The sequence below is a fragment of the Tuber melanosporum genome (genome assembly GCF_000151645.1).
Source record: "Tuber melanosporum whole genome shotgun sequence assembly, scaffold_19, strain Mel28".
NCBI lineage: Eukaryota > Fungi > Ascomycota > Pezizomycetes > Pezizales > Tuberaceae > Tuber > Tuber melanosporum.
In genome coordinates, this window is record NW_003298852.1 from 995769 (window position 1) to 1011979 (window position 16211).

At 45.7% G+C, this 16211-nt stretch overlaps 3 protein-coding genes; all 3 read right to left on the bottom strand.

Annotated features, from left to right (window-relative positions):
• Positions 1–532: 532 nt before the first annotated feature.
• On the bottom strand, positions 533–7436 carry GSTUM_00005442001 (uncharacterized protein). XM_002837500.2 has 27 exons: positions 6757–7436; positions 6472–6677; positions 6293–6406; positions 5917–6230; positions 5618–5860; positions 5411–5562; positions 4685–5357; positions 4577–4628; positions 4529–4554; positions 3898–4410; positions 3823–3838; positions 3726–3769; positions 3532–3671; positions 3130–3480; positions 3042–3076; positions 2914–2957; positions 2849–2861; positions 2608–2788; positions 2406–2558; positions 2190–2357; positions 1807–2139; positions 1481–1743; positions 1260–1411; positions 1142–1167; positions 1009–1082; positions 863–929; positions 533–805 (listed from the first exon to the last, which is right to left on the bottom strand). The coding sequence occupies exons 1-27, from the start codon at positions 6846–6848 to the stop codon at positions 694–696; spliced, it is 4557 nt and encodes a 1518-aa protein (XP_002837546.1). The 5' UTR covers positions 6849–7436; the 3' UTR covers positions 533–693.
• A 1978-nt stretch (positions 7437–9414) lies between these two features.
• On the bottom strand, positions 9415–11301 carry GSTUM_00005443001 (uncharacterized protein; the record flags this gene model as incomplete). XM_002837501.2 has 10 exons in its annotated part: positions 11193–11301; positions 11079–11146; positions 10957–11025; positions 10719–10901; positions 10455–10661; positions 10309–10395; positions 9960–10262; positions 9743–9904; positions 9564–9679; positions 9415–9508 (listed from the first exon to the last, which is right to left on the bottom strand). Exons 1-10 carry the CDS (start codon positions 11266–11268, stop codon positions 9415–9417), a joined length of 1365 nt encoding a protein of 454 aa, XP_002837547.1. The 5' UTR covers positions 11269–11301.
• A 2664-nt stretch (positions 11302–13965) lies between these two features.
• GSTUM_00005444001 (uncharacterized protein) lies at positions 13966–15200 on the bottom strand (the record flags this gene model as incomplete). XM_002837502.2 has 2 exons in its annotated part: positions 14403–15200; positions 13966–14345 (listed from the first exon to the last, which is right to left on the bottom strand). The coding sequence occupies exons 1-2, from the start codon at positions 14593–14595 to the stop codon at positions 13966–13968; spliced, it is 573 nt and encodes a 190-aa protein (XP_002837548.1). The 5' UTR covers positions 14596–15200.
• Positions 15201–16211: the final 1011 nt, after the last annotated feature.

Below are 16211 nucleotides of genomic sequence, written 5' to 3' on the forward strand. Positions count from 1 at the left end.
ATAAAAATCTTGCAGTACCAGCACAGCTCCCGAGCCCATTCCTCTACTCGAGTAGAGGAATGGCTTATTATCTGTCCCGACCAACTTAAAATATTCCTTCAACCAACCAAATTGGGATTCCACTACCGGTTATCATATTAAAAAAAAAAAAACCTGTCTTACACAATTTGCTTCAGTACATGACCTGGCAAACCATCAAATCCCTATACAACCGATCTAGCCATTGCAATTGTCTCCAGATTAAAGCATCATACTTTGAGGTTTCTCATGAAATGTTTGACATTTTTGATGAATCCTAGCCTGGGGAAGAGCTCCTTAAATCCTCACAAGTGTCTATTTCGCCGTATATGCTGCAACTTATTCCATTATACGATAATAATAATATTTAATTTAATTTATAAAGAATTGCATCACTCGACTTGGCGCTTTGCAGACCTCAATTTATTGGCCCGGAGATCACTGCCAGATTATGAGCTTCAATTTGGCAGCGCGAGTACTCATACGGGAGGGCAATAAAACCGCAAAATAGCCATTCACGAAAGCGAAGTGATATTGGTATTTTAGCTATGAAAGTCTAATCTCAAACATAACGCAAAAAGGTATCTACTATAGCAAACCAGACAAACACTAATTGCTTATAGCTTACCCGAGGAAAAAAGGAAACCTATAGAGCCCCTAGCAGATTGTCTGACCTCAATCCCGTCCTTTTGCTAACTTCAGCAACTCTTCGAACTCCCCGCTCTTGCGTGCTAGATTGTAGAGCATGCCCTCGGAGTTCTGCAGCAGATTGAATGGGGTATCAAACCTTCGCAAATTAGTCGGCAAACAAGCTCTTACAATTATAAATTTCAAAGGGGCTTACTCCACTATCTCCCCGCCATTCCCGAGATTGTCCAATACGATTATACGGTCGAAGGACATAACAGTGCCTGCTCGTGACGACAAGTTAGCATGGCAGGGAAGAAAAAAAAAACCCTCAAATATTATGACTCAATGCGGGAAACCTACGTAGCCTATGAGCGATTGTTATCAAGGTTGAATCGGGGAAACTTGTCCGTATGGTTTCTTGAATTCGCTCGTCACTTTTCAAACTTGTTAGCCAAGACGAGATACCATTCCAATCAAAAATCAAAAGTCTTACGTTTTCAAATCAGTCGAACTCGTTGCCTACTCCGAAAGTTAGTAGTTTGTATGAGATTCCGAGGAACCATCGGAAGCCGACTCAAGAGAGATGGCCCACAGGTGTGGTAGCTGCTTACCTCATCAAATATTACCAACTTCGACCTCCGAATGAGGGCTCTAGCAAATGCTAACAGTTGTCTCTGCCCTTGAGATAAGTTTCCACCACCGGACGTAATCTGGGTGTCAAGCCCAATTCGCTTGCTATTCGGAGCTGAGCCAGATTCGGTCTCTGTTGGGGTCGCAGTGCCCGAAGTGGCAGCGGATGCGATGCCGCTGTCAACTCCGTCCACATTGTCACCCGCCAACCCGCTTCCATCAAGGGCAGCCTGAAGCTCTGTATCATCCAGGCCACCGAAAGGGTCAAGGTTAGTCCGAATAGTGCCAGAGAATAGGATAGGGTCCTGCGGTATGATTGTAATGCGCTGTCGCAGAGCCTCGAGATTGATTTTCTGAACATCCAGTCCATTAATGATGATGCTACCATTAGATATTTCGGTGAAACGTAAAAGGCTAAGAGCCAAACTGCTCTTCCCAGCACCGGTCCTCCCAACGATACCCACCCTTTCACCCGACTTGATCTCGAAGCTAATCTTATTTAAGACTTCCGGGCCGTCCTCAGAATACTTTACTGATAGTTCGGTAACCTTGAGGTCACCCTGAGTGGGCCATGCAGCGGGAGGTTCAGCTTCAGGCCTTGATGAAGGCTCCTGCTTCATTTCGATATACTCCTTGGCACGTTCAAAGGAATTGAGCTCCACCTCGAGCAAATTGAAATACCTCACGGCAAGAAGGATAGAGGAGCTAAAAGCCAAAGCATTTGACATGCTAAATCCGATCATGCCGGGGGAAGAGCCCTTTGTCGTAAGAGCTATGATCCCAGCAGCAGCACCAATGATCGAGGTACAAGCACTAGTGCGGATTCCAATCCATCGGTTCAGATTATAATTGACCTCATTTCTGGATTCGTTAACATATAGGCTTAAGGCTCTTGAAGGAATTGTGCTTACGGCTGTGTGAAATCATCAATCTTCTTTATATTTTCCTTGCAAAAGCGCTCCTGACAAGAGAAAGCCCGAATCGTGACAATACCAGATATTGTGTCACCAAAGTGCGAAATCAAAGGGGACTCTTTGACAGAGATAATTCTCTTGACACCTATTTGGGCACGAACATAACTGAATCCTGTCAGAAACATGCTAACCCAGGACTAACGGGAAACGCACAGTTCACCACATGTAACCCCGATCAGGGAAACCAATATTGTAGGAAACAAAAAAGCTGGTAACAACCCAGTCATGACCCCCGCTCTAAAGACTATGTCGAGCAGCTGATCGAATACAATCTTTACGTATGCGCCCAAGCCATTATCGAGCGCGCTACTATTGTCAGCCAAGACCGCTGGAGGAGGAACCGAGAAGAACTTACGCGATGTCATTTGAGAGGCGATTGATTATTCTCCCAACAGGAGTAGTGTCGAAGAACCTTATCGGAGAGTACAATACTGCAGATACCAATTTCTCATGGATTCTCCTTGCCCCTACCCAGGCGAAGAAATACCAAACAGAATAGACCAAAGTGTTGCAAATTGATGTCCCAATCAACAAAGCTATTGGTCTCGGTCAGCGAATTTGCGTCGGTATAACTTATCGGACTACATCGCCTTTACCTGCATACATTGACTAATACTTGTTAGCGTTAAAGAAATGATTTGGAAAAAACTCAGGTTCTTACCAGCCACCACTTAACGTCAACTGGGCCCGGTTTGGAGTATTCATCTTGAGAAGTAGTTAGCTCACTTAACCCAATGATTCAATATAGTTTATCATCCTGATGAGAATTTATGTGTGATGGCAACCTACTAGACCAAAGTCCGATATAGAACGTATCAACTAAGCTTCGTATTGTTAGTTAATAAACTGCAATGAAGAATGCCCGGGAGACACTCACTCGACTACTTCATCCAACACACTGATGAGAGCCAAGACAACTGTGATAATCAATGGCCCGAAATACTTGAGATATTCAAACACCAACTTTTTTGGCACTCTTCCCTTGTTGCGAGCCTCTTCTGCAACGAGCATTCCGGAACCCTTCGGCTTCGCTTTTGGCGCCACCGTTTCTATCGGCTGTTCGACTGGCTCGCCTGGTACGACATCTCTTGCTGCTATATCAGCTTCTTCAGTTTCTCTCAAGAGTTCAATTGCATCATCAGAAAGTGCTTCTGGACTGCTATCCGAAACCACCCGACCATTGGCAAGCACAATAATTTTCTTGGCGGCCGGTGAAACAAGTGATACACTAAGGACCCGTTAGCTCAAGGCTCTGCAATGGTGTCCATTTGGCACATACTGGTGTGTGACTAGAACTACGGTCCTGCCAGCCAATACTTCGCCCTTGATACATTTTTCAAAGACCAATCTGCTGGTGCCAGCGTCCAACGCGGAAAGCACATCGTCAAGGAGAACGGTTTGTGCGGGTGAATAAACAGCCTAAACACATTAGCAGAATCCCTCGGATCATAGTAGGCAATTGAGCAAACATACCCTTGCTAATGCCAATCGTGCCTTTTGACCTCCGGATAAGGTGACTAGAGAGATCAGCATTACCCTTAGACGAACCCACGCCCATCAAGTTTCTTACCTCCTTGCTCACCGACCTAGGCTAGGGTGTTAGCGGATATGGATAAATCTTTATGGCCACGGATTGTATAAATACTTCTGTAAGGTCGCCCGCGTCAAATTTCTCTATGTCCTCTGTTAGGCCACATGCCTCGAGAACAGCATTGTACCTCCTCTCCTCATATGGACTACCGAACAATATATTATCCTTGATGGTTAATGACTGCAACCAAGCTGTTTGAGCAACGTAGGCGACCCCATCACCACGAGGCAAAAACCTTTCACCACTCAAAAGCCGCATCTCCTCCAAAAGCCCGAGCAGGAATGAACTCTTTCCGGAGCCCACGGGGCCCGCGATGACAGTTAGCCCGCCATACACACACTCGACGTCAATACCAGCAAGTCTAAAGCCGTCATCCGTTCCTGATCCAGGCGTGGACCAGGAAAGTGTCGCATCCTTGAGATATGGTCCAATTTCTCTCTTTGCCGTGTCTTCGGTTTGCTCTGCCCTTTCGAGCTCCTCTTCTTCGATCAAGAACTTGTCGAGACGATCGAAGGCAATGAAGGCTGAGATCAATGATCGAGTGACGTGAGACACCCATGCTAGCAACTATCAGTGAAGCTCTCTCAAATTAAAAACTAAGGTTGGCATACAGAACTGATTGCTAAGGATCTCAAACAAGCTAGAATCTCATTCAATTAGAAAGTGTCCCCTCAACACATATAACCACACTAAATTTTAGGAGAGTCAAACCTTATTGAGGTAAATGCAATACTAGGGGTCAACGGCTGTTTCATAACCTCCGTATAGATCCCAAATGTAACGATCTAACCCAGTCAAAACATACTTCAAAGTGTCCATTTAGCCAATAGTTAATACATACCATATTGATGATTGGCAGCAGGTGCGAAACAGTATAAAATCCCAAAGAATAAACCATTGAGAGGAAAGAAAGCCGTAACTCATTCTCTCTCTTCTCGCGGATTCGCGATAGGAAAACTTTCTCCATACCAAAGAATTTGATAATCCGAACAGAGTTGAGCGTCTCGGTCATCGTTTCTATCCTAGCATCGCTAGCCAGCCGAGACCTTCTCTGGACCTTAGCGAGTAGTTTCGCAAGCATTCCAGGTATGATCATTGTAATGATCATCATAGCCACACCAACTAAACTAGACCATCCTAGAAGTCCATAGAGAAAAATCACGGAGAATAATACCTCAATTGGTACACCTCCAAAGACAAGGAAGAAGTCACTACAAAAATGCAGTATATCAGCAATAGCTTCCTCCAAGCTAGGACATGGGGAAACAGACCGGGCAGAGGATAGCTCAGCCAGATCAGAACTCATAAGATTGTTGATCCTCCCAACCCTCGATTTCTTATGGTCTTCCTCAGTTTCAGTTTCGTCTTTCTTTCCCTTATCTTTCTTGGTTCCCTTATCTTTCTTGGTGGCGTCTTGCCTTTCTTCCTTGCTGACCGAATCGGCGGTAAATCTGATTTTCAGAGTCTTTTCGAGCAGCGATTGAGTGAGAGCTGCCTTAACACGAATACCCACACTAAGGGTTTTCAGCAAACTACCTCCCAATTCAACAGGAAATCAAGTTAATACCGATTGGACTGAAAGACATAAGCTTCCCATGCTACACCGCCAAGGAGAGGCCCAAGAAACATCCCCACGACAAAAATCCAAGGGGTGACAATAGGTTGGGACGACCCCTCAATATATGCCAAAAGATGTTTCATGGAAAGAGGCCAGATAAACTATGTATGGATTCTCAGTAAATTATCTTATTTTCCGATAGTAAAATTATCACACCTGCGTAGCACCTATAAGGAAACTAAAGAGTGTCATGAGCGATAACTCATATTTCATGAGTGACAGCAAAGTCCAGAAAGTTGTAGACCGTTGATGATTGACTATCATTTTGCTCCACAATTTCCCACGATCATAGTCGGGAATCGGTGGCAAGTCTTCTACTTCAACATCCCTGCGATAGGCAACCCGTATAGTGCTCTCTGTCCAATAGTAACTTATAGCATAACTGAAAGGCGACGCAATCTATCACTTCCTATTAGAGCTCACGACAACCCACACAATATGCTCAACTTTCATACCTGTTCGGGAGTGGGTTCACCGCCTGCTGAAGGATCTACCGGATACCATACTCGGGGCGTAGCCAAAGACAAGATGCCGATAGCCAGTGTCAACCCGAGTCGAGCATATACCGCCCACCCAGTGCGAACATCAATAAGTCTCTCACGTGATGGATGTAAAAGCAATTTGGGCAATAAATCACGTTCCATGATTAGCAGCAACGGTACAAGAATCCCCACGGATGTCAGGGTTTGTAATGTCGGCCTATAAGGGTTAGGGTAGAACCGGTAAAGAAAGAGGGCAGACAGGAATGTCCAGTAAACAAGCTCAGCGACTAAATCCTCACATCTATAAGCACATGACCCTAAAGTAACACCTAGCAAACCATGGACCTACCCTCGTCGGTTATAATCTCGCGCCGTAGACATCGCAGGATCAGCAAAGTTGCATTGACAGATACGAGACTACTATAGCATAAAGCTTGGATCCATGCCAAGGTAAGACGGGTACCTAGACACTGTGTTAACTCCAACCCTCACAATCGGATGAACCATAGACCTCTTTTTAAGCCTAACCTCTCAATTCTTCAATGGGAGCCTTCGGTAGCTCGTCCGCATCATAAAGTTCCAGGAATAGTTTCCGATTGACGATGTTGTAGGATCTATAATCAGCAGGTGGAAAGAAAGGGTCGCCACTTAGAAATCTTCGCAGTAGCAAAAACGAGACAGCCAGAACGATGGTGACTCCATAGATGCCTAGTCGAGCGGTGCTTCCTAGACCCCTTCAATAAGCATATGGTCGTTAGCGAATTAATCAAAGATAGCGCTATAGAGTAGATTAATCATTAGATTCGGTCGCACCAGGTATTAAAGTTGATAGAAGCCGGAGAAGCGAAATGAGGCTGTTTGGAAAGCGAGGAGGAGCTCGTCCAAGTGGAAAAGAAGGGATCCATCGATTCCGCTAGACGAACCGAAGCCCAGATACCAGGTACCGTAAGAGGACAGTCAGATTACCAGCCAGGAGGAAGGCAAGAGAGAGGTGTTAAGGTGTTGTTTGAAAAGATAGGAAATGAAGGGGCCTCCTGGTTGTTATCCTTAGGGCCTACTCGAGTAGAGGGGATACCGGTCGTCGAAGATGTGCTGATTGAAAGAGAGCACCTGGGGCGTCGGAAGGGTGTGCGCCGTTGCGCGGTCGATAGGATCTGAAAGTTGCCGGCAACGCAGTGTTCTCTCGGCTTGCTTACAACATGCTTCTCCAGGGATACTCGAGTAGGATAAGACACCACCATGTTGCCGGAATTTTATCCTTGGAGAGAGGGCTGTGATGACGCTCCGTTGTAGTGTGGCTGCCATTCCAGAGTCAGGAACGGCACCACCATACCATTAGACTACAATATCACCGTCACCGTCATCACTAATATAGTGGGCTATTGCAGTTGGCCCTGTGTTGCCCGTTCAGTCTCGTAGAAGATGTTGATGATACGACAGATCGAAAGTAAAAATTTAATAAAAGCGAGACAGAAAGCAGGGCTTAAAAAAATGATCGGAAAAAAGCTGGTATGATTTTTGTATCAAGGGTCCTAGTCCTATCCCCATCTACGCTCCCACGTTTTTTAAAGCTTTCCACCAGATACCCATCAAGGTGCATGGCCATTAGGTAATTTGGCCCGCCCAACGCACGAATTGGCTGTTCAATTCGGACAAGTTATCATTACTCGAGTACCTGCATGGCATTGCATTTAAAACCACTTTACCGGCGAGGGTGCCTCCACAGACAGGACTGCATGATACCGTTAAAGAAACAATATCATGTCGGTACCTTAGTGGACCCTTCCCGAAGCTAAATGTTAACTCTGCACGGGGGCCCGGGAAGCGCCTGCCCGAACTACCGAGTTGACTCGATTTTTCGCACACAGGTACTGCAAACCGGCACGGTGTGCCTAAGGAATAGTTTGGCACAGGCGCGGCATCACGGTGGACGTCAATTGTCATTGACTATTCGGGTACAGAGGCCCAATTAATAAAATTCACAGTCACATCTCCGCTTCTAGAGTCCTAGAGCAGATATTTTTCCTGGGGAGCCAGACTGCAATAAAACCATTGCGGTATGATATAACCCCATAGTTTACTGACCCCCTGTAACCTTACTAGCTAGAGCTGGATTGTCCTCTTGTGCTTATCATGCTCACTAGGTTGAATGGATGAGTGGAGAGCACAGTAAGAAATTCTGGGGCTGGAAGGACGGCAGAGTCATTTGGCACCTATCAGTATTTATTTTTATTCGTGTATGATAGCCCGATAAGTTTCTCGTTTCGGGGCATGCACGGACACAATTTGCATGATATTGAGTGGCGACCAGAGATTTTGGGATTTTTTCGAATATCATAGAAGAAAAAAAGATGAGTTGCCAAATGACTCCAACCACTGGGACCTCTGATGATCACCTGTCAGCTGCTATGACTACATAACTAACCCTCAAAGGCTGACGATAAAAAAGGTTTGGGCCAGTAATTTACCGTAATCTAGTGAAACTCGTTTTCCCGCTGAAAAGAGGTCAAAATAAAGTGTAGCTTAGTGTTTTTCACAAAGCAGCACTTCTTAGCATGATAGTTCCTATCATACCGTAGTACGGTACCATACGGAATTCCCTTTCAATACTCGAAAGTCTCGGAAATGACGCCTTGTGGCAAATATTTGTTAAAATCCTACCTCCAAAGGCTACTCTCTACTCGTACTCAAACGAACCTACATGTTGAGTCAAACTTTCTTTTGACCTCTAAGCTGGTTAGTCTAAGCAATATTAAAAATTTAAAAAGCCTTGGCGGTCCGAACAAAGTTGGAGAAAAACCCCTCGCCAGACAAAACTTGATGGTAGTCATTGACTGTCATACATACCGTATCGCATCATATACCGTAATTATCATACCAGATATCATTAAATAAAAAAATAAAAAATAGGGTAAAACTCTGTCTCGGAGACGATCCCAGGCCTGAAATCCAGAGATCTTCACTAGATCAGGTTAAAACATGGCCCTATTACGTTTTCAACCACGCTCAGACTACTCGAGTACCGGTATCAAGAGTTGTAGAGTCGCAGTAACTTCCAGTGTTGGCCACATAAAAGTTCATAGGAACCCAACTACCCAGGCAGCAATCATGGAGGGGGAATCACGATAAAACCCCCGCTTAACCCCCATCCTCTCTCAATCCATGCACTAATATATATAAAAGCCTAGATTCCTCATCGTTAGTTAGAAAACCCATATAAAATCTCAAAGACCCCGGCAGCCGTGCTAGATTTCCACTAGCCAAGAATAGAATCATATTCGCACAAGGCACCGCGGGTACTGTACGGCACTCATACACTTGGTCTTTGGAAAACGCGGGATCCCATTCCTAGTAATCAGGAGTTAAGACATGAGAGGGCCAGCGTGAGATTTCTTATTAAATCCAAGTCATAACACATTATAAGAAAGACATCATCAGTAAGCCCCATAATCGTACAACATCCTCTTGCTCTCACGATTTCTCTGCACCTTTTTCCGGCGGGGGGTTGAGATAATCTGCACTCTCCGCAGCTTCGTATTCGGCTATTAGATCCGCCACCGTCGCCCTAATTTGTTATTCAAAGGCTAAATCTTGTTGTGTATGTGCATGCTTGAACTCACCTTGCTTCGTCAAACGCTCCGAGGTCATTGGCAAATATTGGTTCCTTCTTGTACTGTTCCAAGAATGCATTTCGCTTTCGAAGGCGATCGTATTGTCCCAAGATTCGTTTAAACAACTACGGAAAAAATGGTTAATCGTCAGTTGGGGTTTGAGACCAAAGAGAAGGCCTTCTACGTACAGTTGCAATACTTGTGTGATTCGCAAGCATAAGTCCGCTAACACGATGGGACATTGGCATGTGAGGTGACTTCTTAGTCAAAGCGACCTGGATGCTTGCAGGGCCCCATGGAATAAAGGTTGCTAGTCGACGCTCACGGATTCTGAGGAGCGATTTATGAACCTACGTCATACATGGGTCAGACCTCGAGGCCTACCAACGAGCTAGTGGAACTTACATCTGTCGGATCGGCCTCTCCCTGAATGATATTCAGAATGGAAATGTAACAGCTGTTCTTAGTGGTGTTTGTCATAACCATGCGGTTTTTGGGCTGTAGGAGTCGGCGCATAACATCAAGAACCGTGGTTTTCCGGACCGTTTTCGCCTGGTCCACAATATCACTTGTAAAGGGAGTATAAGAAGTCATCAAGAAATGACACCGGGGTGTTGGGATCAGTGAAGCAATGATTCCGACGAGATCGTTGTGCATATATCCCGGGTATCTGAGTGTAGTTGTGCTAGCCGACATCACAGTCGACACCTCCACGCGGTCAGCAAACGTATATTAAACCCCTAGGAGTACAAACCAGTTGATTCGTCTGCGCAAAAGACGGCTGTTGAACATGTAATCTATCCGCAGCAATACGCGTCAACGCACCATTATCCAAGACAACCTAAGAACAAAAGTCAATGCGACTAGTACAAACACAGGAATATTGTTTGAGAAACGTACGACGGAGTCGGCATTTTCAGTAAGCCGCCGCATGGCGAGAATACTGTTGTACGGCTGAACAACGACGTCTCCCACGCTCTGCGTATCCGGGAACACCGAATAAGTCTGTATAATCTTCTTCGGAAACCTGTCGTTGAGCCTTTCCAGTAGGAACGATCCAAGACCCGACCCTGTACCCCCGGCGATAGAATGCAAGAGCATGAATCCCTATATTTTCCCATGATTAGTCTGAGATTCCCGGAGCTAAGCCAAGGCCTCATATACCTCCAGAGAATCGCTACCGTCTGCCTCACGTTCAATCATCTCCATAACTTCCTCGTACACCGTCTCACCGGCGGAGAAACCTGCTGCCCAGTTGTTCCCAGCACCACTGCCATGTTTCGGAACGTGAAAATTTTCCGGATTGTAAATGTTTTTATATGGGCCCGTTTGGATTCCGTGGATGACCTAAGCCCCCGTCAGCCTTAGGCCTCTACTTAATTCCCACGAGCTAAACACATACCCTAGGTTCGAGATCTAGTAGGATTGCGCGTGGAATGTATCGCGTATCGTCGGATTGGTAAAAGAAAACCTAGTAGCCATCAGCTCAGACCCGCAAGCTCCCAGGGCAATTGGCGAACAAACATCCTTTCGATCCGTTCCTTCTTCGACAGCCTCGAGGTTACCGTCAGGTGAGATTCCATGCTCTTGACCTGTACGCTGTCAGACATGACGGAAGCTTGACAGCAAGATACTTACAGAGTGTTTGCCAAAAGGAAGACCCTACGGCATTCCCACACTGGCCTGCCTGAATACTAATGATTTCTCTGGGCATCGTGAAGTATTGCTTGAATCCGGAGAGGAAGCGCGCGGAGAAAGTAAAAGTTGGCGCAGAGGCTCTGAGGTTGGCGAGGGGTATGATATGATACCAGGTTGTTTTTCACCCCACACCTTAAATCTGCCAAGAAACCCTAAATTCACTTCGAATGACTTGGTACCATTATCAGGTGAGCCTGTTCACGGACTCACCCACTCTTTAGCACGCGGCGGGAAACACATTGAATAAAACCCCATGGGAACAAAAGTATCACGAAAGTAATCATTTGTTGTGGCTGTCTTCTAGCTAAAGGGGGTGGTATCTAGATCATCTAGGTAGTTACAGGTATGGCCTACAAAACTAACTAGCTCTCCGATATCAAAATCAGTGCTTCGCGATCAGTAAGGTAAAAAAAAAGATACTTCCACGGTTTTTAGAAAAAATCGAGACACGCTATTCCCCGGTAAGTTTGAATAGACCTTCCAAGAGAATGTCGCGCTTGATCTCAGGGGTCAAGAGTCTTGGGGAAATGTCAGTGATTGCGAGGAGTGCCCAAGCTTCGAGCATCCTAGTCTCAACCAACTTAGATAGATCATTCAATCTTCCCTTGTGACTACCCGGAGTAACCCTATTTTCAAGACGTTTCAAGGAACGATAGTTAGTTGGACCTGAAAGATGGAATCTCAACCCGAAGCAAGCCCTAGTGATCATGCCACAAAATTTGTAATCCTTGTTCGCACGTTCCCGGTGTTCTTGGATCGTAGTAAGTAGGATCTTGTACTTTTCTAAATCGATCGATTTATACAAGATACCGGTGTGGTTAGGGACGGCCTCGAGACCCGGTTTTTCGCCCTCACCAAATGACCCGAAATTGCTTAGCAAGACATCCTTATGAACCAAGTTGGAGGACATAATTGGAGGACGATGGGTGTGATCTTTCTCGTCATAGAGTTTAGTGACTAACTTTAAGAAGTCGGCTGGACCCAACAGATATTAGTAAACCCAAGCACTAAACACCACTGATAAAAACTCACGATAATAAGGTACGACAGGCCCTCTAACAACTCGGGGGGGGAGTCCACCCTCCATAAAGGTCCTGATAACCTCGAAGCGCGCTTGGTGGGCTTTGCCAACAAGCTGAAGGTGAGATATCAGCATGTGCTCGATGAAAGTCTTTTTTTCTCATGTACTCACATCCCAACTACGTCCCAAGGATCTTATAAGAGGCGTAGTTAAGGCTTCGCCAATGCATTGAGCGCTATTAAGGGAAAATTTCCTAAGAAGACTCTCTGTGGTGTCTATAAAGATTTCAATCATCTTGGCTCTCTCTTCGACTGTCTCCAGTTGAACAATTTCGAGCCTAGTCCAATGGGTAATCTGCGCTGTTTTTAGAACTAATTCAAAAACGAAAAAGATATCACCAGTATTTCGGTCTGTCACTGACCATCTCAGCACGAACTAGCTGTCGTTGCACCCTTTCAACTGCCCACCACCAATGCGCATCTTTCTCGACGGGCCAAAGATCGTTGTAATGATATCTCGGCTTTAATTCATCTTCTTTTTCTTTCCACCATTCGTCTAAAGTGCTCACTTCAGACGCATCGCGGAAGAGTAGCAAATCCTAAGGTAATCTTCATTAGCCCACCGTTCCACCAACAGGAGGACACCACAAACCATAATAGCAAGATATTTGGCTAAATCCTCGTAATCTATTCCAGTCAAGCCCTTCGCACAGAGCTCTGGTGTAACGTGCCTACGGTAAGCGAATATGAGGTCACGGAATGGAACCCAGCCCTCCTTCTGCGAGTGAGCAAATTTCACATACTCGGTGTAGTCCCGTTGATGTTCCGCGCAACTATCCGCTAGTAGTTTTGCTGCCACCGTGTTCCCGGTCATCTTCAGGGCTTCGAAGATAGCGTATCTGGCACTTCCCGCTTGTTCAGTAAAGAAATCCTCGGGTTTTTCCTTCTGCCAATAAGTGATAAACCGGCAGATACTTGTAAGATAGATTGTTAGGTAAATTCAATTGACCCCTATTATAAGAAAGGGTATCGTGTGTACTTGAGCTGCCTATCTGGCTTTCCTTTTGAGACAACAATTTGGCGGGTAAGCTCGTTCAAGAGTGGGATACGCCCGACGAAGACCGAGCCACAGAAAACCATAATTTTCATGAAAGATTCGCAATCTATGAGTCTCTTTGGGTCAAAGAAAATCAATGTTACGTTAAGAGCTAGGAGGACGTACCTTCTAGGCAGAAGTTTGGATGCCCAATTTCAGCGACAAAACATTGCAGATTGCCAGCAACGATGCGAGCAATCCCGTCAATATTTTCAAGAGTCAAATATTCGGATCCTTGCAAGCCATACACATGAAGGACCTCCCCTGCAAGAGGGAGACAAGATTTGGCATTGGAATCCTCGAAATAAGTAAAAACACCATGGCTGCACTCATTTATCTCAGCAGAATCTTCCTCAAACAATTAGCCAAGTCCGTGATATCTCGTTAAATCAATCTTAGGTGGCGCTAACCTATGGTAGGGCCCTTCTTTTCCAGGGCTTCCCGAGGCCCCCCAGGATTAAGCTTGGTCGGAGAGGAGTTTATCCCTTTAAACCCCTTTGAAAGACTAGCCCGAAGCCTACTGAAAAAGTCGTAAATTCAAACTCTTGGAAAGTGGCTTAACCTACCTGCAACCCTCTTTCAGAATTGGATCATAACTTACATTTTCTGGAGATCTGCCTGGCCCCCATCATCACTAGATGAGGACCAACGACTCACCGGTTCTGGCACACCCCAAGGTTGGATGGGCCGGGCTTGGGCACTAATACCTTCCCCCCCATCCGTCTCATCTTTCGGGGAATGTTGAGTTATCTCGAGGGAATCAGTCTTACCAAAACTAAAGGCTTGCCCCTCAAGCTGAATGGCTTGGCTGTGGCTAGATGCGTTGACAGAGCTAGGTTGCCGGAGCAAATTCCCAAAGGCCTCGCTCATAGCGCTGACCGTATCACTTTGCTCCCAGTCCTCCGGCCTGCGAGGTCCAAGGAGTGAATTGCAAATAACGAGCCCTGGGAGCACCAAACCGATGCGGGCATCTGGCTCTATCGAATCTCTGAGCTAACAGCGCTACTCATTAAATGATTAAAGTGCATACTCACCACTCTTCTTAACTGCTTTCAAGGCGCTACGAGAAAAATGCCACCGGTTTCCTTCTGCCATTGTTTGAATCTTTCTCCACAAGCCACCTGTCTTCCCAGTCATTGTATCTTGTTGCATCGAAGTAGGTGGCGTAAGAATGTTAGAAATTTGGGTGACCCCGAACCCCTTCATCTCTGGTAAAAGTTTGCTCATGTCGGAGAGTTGATGAAGAGAGCGATTGGGATGTGGGGAGCTTGGATCTAGGAGACGACGGGTAGTGGGTGACGGCAGTTCTAGCGCCTAAGCAAATTCCCCAGGGATATCATCAAGGGATTCACTGGGAGCTACCGTGGTGATCTTTTTCGGGGCCAGCCGTGCGCGAGAGGATGGAACAAGTGTTACCTTGCTAAAAATGAGCTTGATGGTTTATAACGCTGAGCTCTGTGCCTAGGTTTTCACGGGCATCCAAGTTAGACGTCTGTGTGGGAGGAAACTTAGCAATTTTTTCTGAACTAGCATCACAAGCGTTGCGTAGAGTTGAGGTCGTCTACTATATACCAGTGCGTCGGAGCAATAAAATTTAATGTTAGTTATATATCAATGATTTGGGGGATTATAACGCCAGAACAAAAAATAGAGCTAAGTAGATAATGGTACGGAAGATATGTCAGACTCGCCCAATATTATTATTATTATTGCTCGTCCCCGGTCTTTACGTCTCCTTCTCCCTCGGGGCCCCCTTCAGGCAAGCTACATCTTCTGAGAATAGCACCTACCATTTTCAAAGTGGGAAATAGTACAATATGGGTGAGAGCTAGGCCCAAAGTCAAGTGGATGAGAGTAAACGGAAGGAGAACCAAGGAAGGGGACACCATATAAAGCGAGTATCAAAAGAAGTGCGTATGTAACCCCAGTATAGGACTCCTCTTACGCGGCTTGCACACGTATCATAGTTTGCCGGTAGTACACCAACAGAGCCCATATATTCTCGAGCTCTAATTTCCTTCTCTAAATGCATTATTCGGCCCAAGATACCAGATATTGACAAATTAATTTGTCCTAGGTAAAGGTGTTCATTGCTGGTCACTCGGTTGTTTCCATAGCGTATCACAAGGACTACAATCCCCAACAGGCCGTTAACGAATGCCAGGCTATGACGAACGGGGGTGTGATTCTAGTAGGCAAAAAAAGTGAACCCGCCAAAGTAGGGTAACTAACAACAAAAAATATATCGTAGTATGATACCTGTCGCTGGCCCCTGCTCGTTACGGCCTGGTATTCGTGACGGCCTCGCTAGTGACTCTTATAACCTGAACCAATCTCCTATAGGTTTCGTGACGAAGAACCGACGAAATAGATACTTTTCAGGTAATTCGAATCCTCAAAGACAGGTTTCAGCTCCCTCCACGATTTCTTCGTTTGTTGTTCTCTGAGAAGAGGAATGAGAGGGAAGCGAAAAGGTTTACTGCGATAGGAGATTTCTCGAGCATGCAGGGTGCCGTACACTTGCATTGAAACTCGGTCGAGTGATAGTGGATTTACCACACCAATTTATCAAGTGCAGTAATAAGCATGCAAGTGAGCTCTCACACCATTATTACCGGTATTGCGGTACCAAGTACAGTACTTGTACGGTGCAGCGGAGCAAAAACGAAAGCTTGAACTTTTGCGGAGTACGGTACTCAGGAGTTCCGAAAATTCCACCAAAGCAAAATGTGTTACAATGTATCGTTGGTTATGGCTTCCCGTAGCATGATTACACACGAGTTAGGTAAGTCCAAGCTAATACCTCTCTGCCTTGGGTAAAGTCACGCGCAAGCACCTTAGTA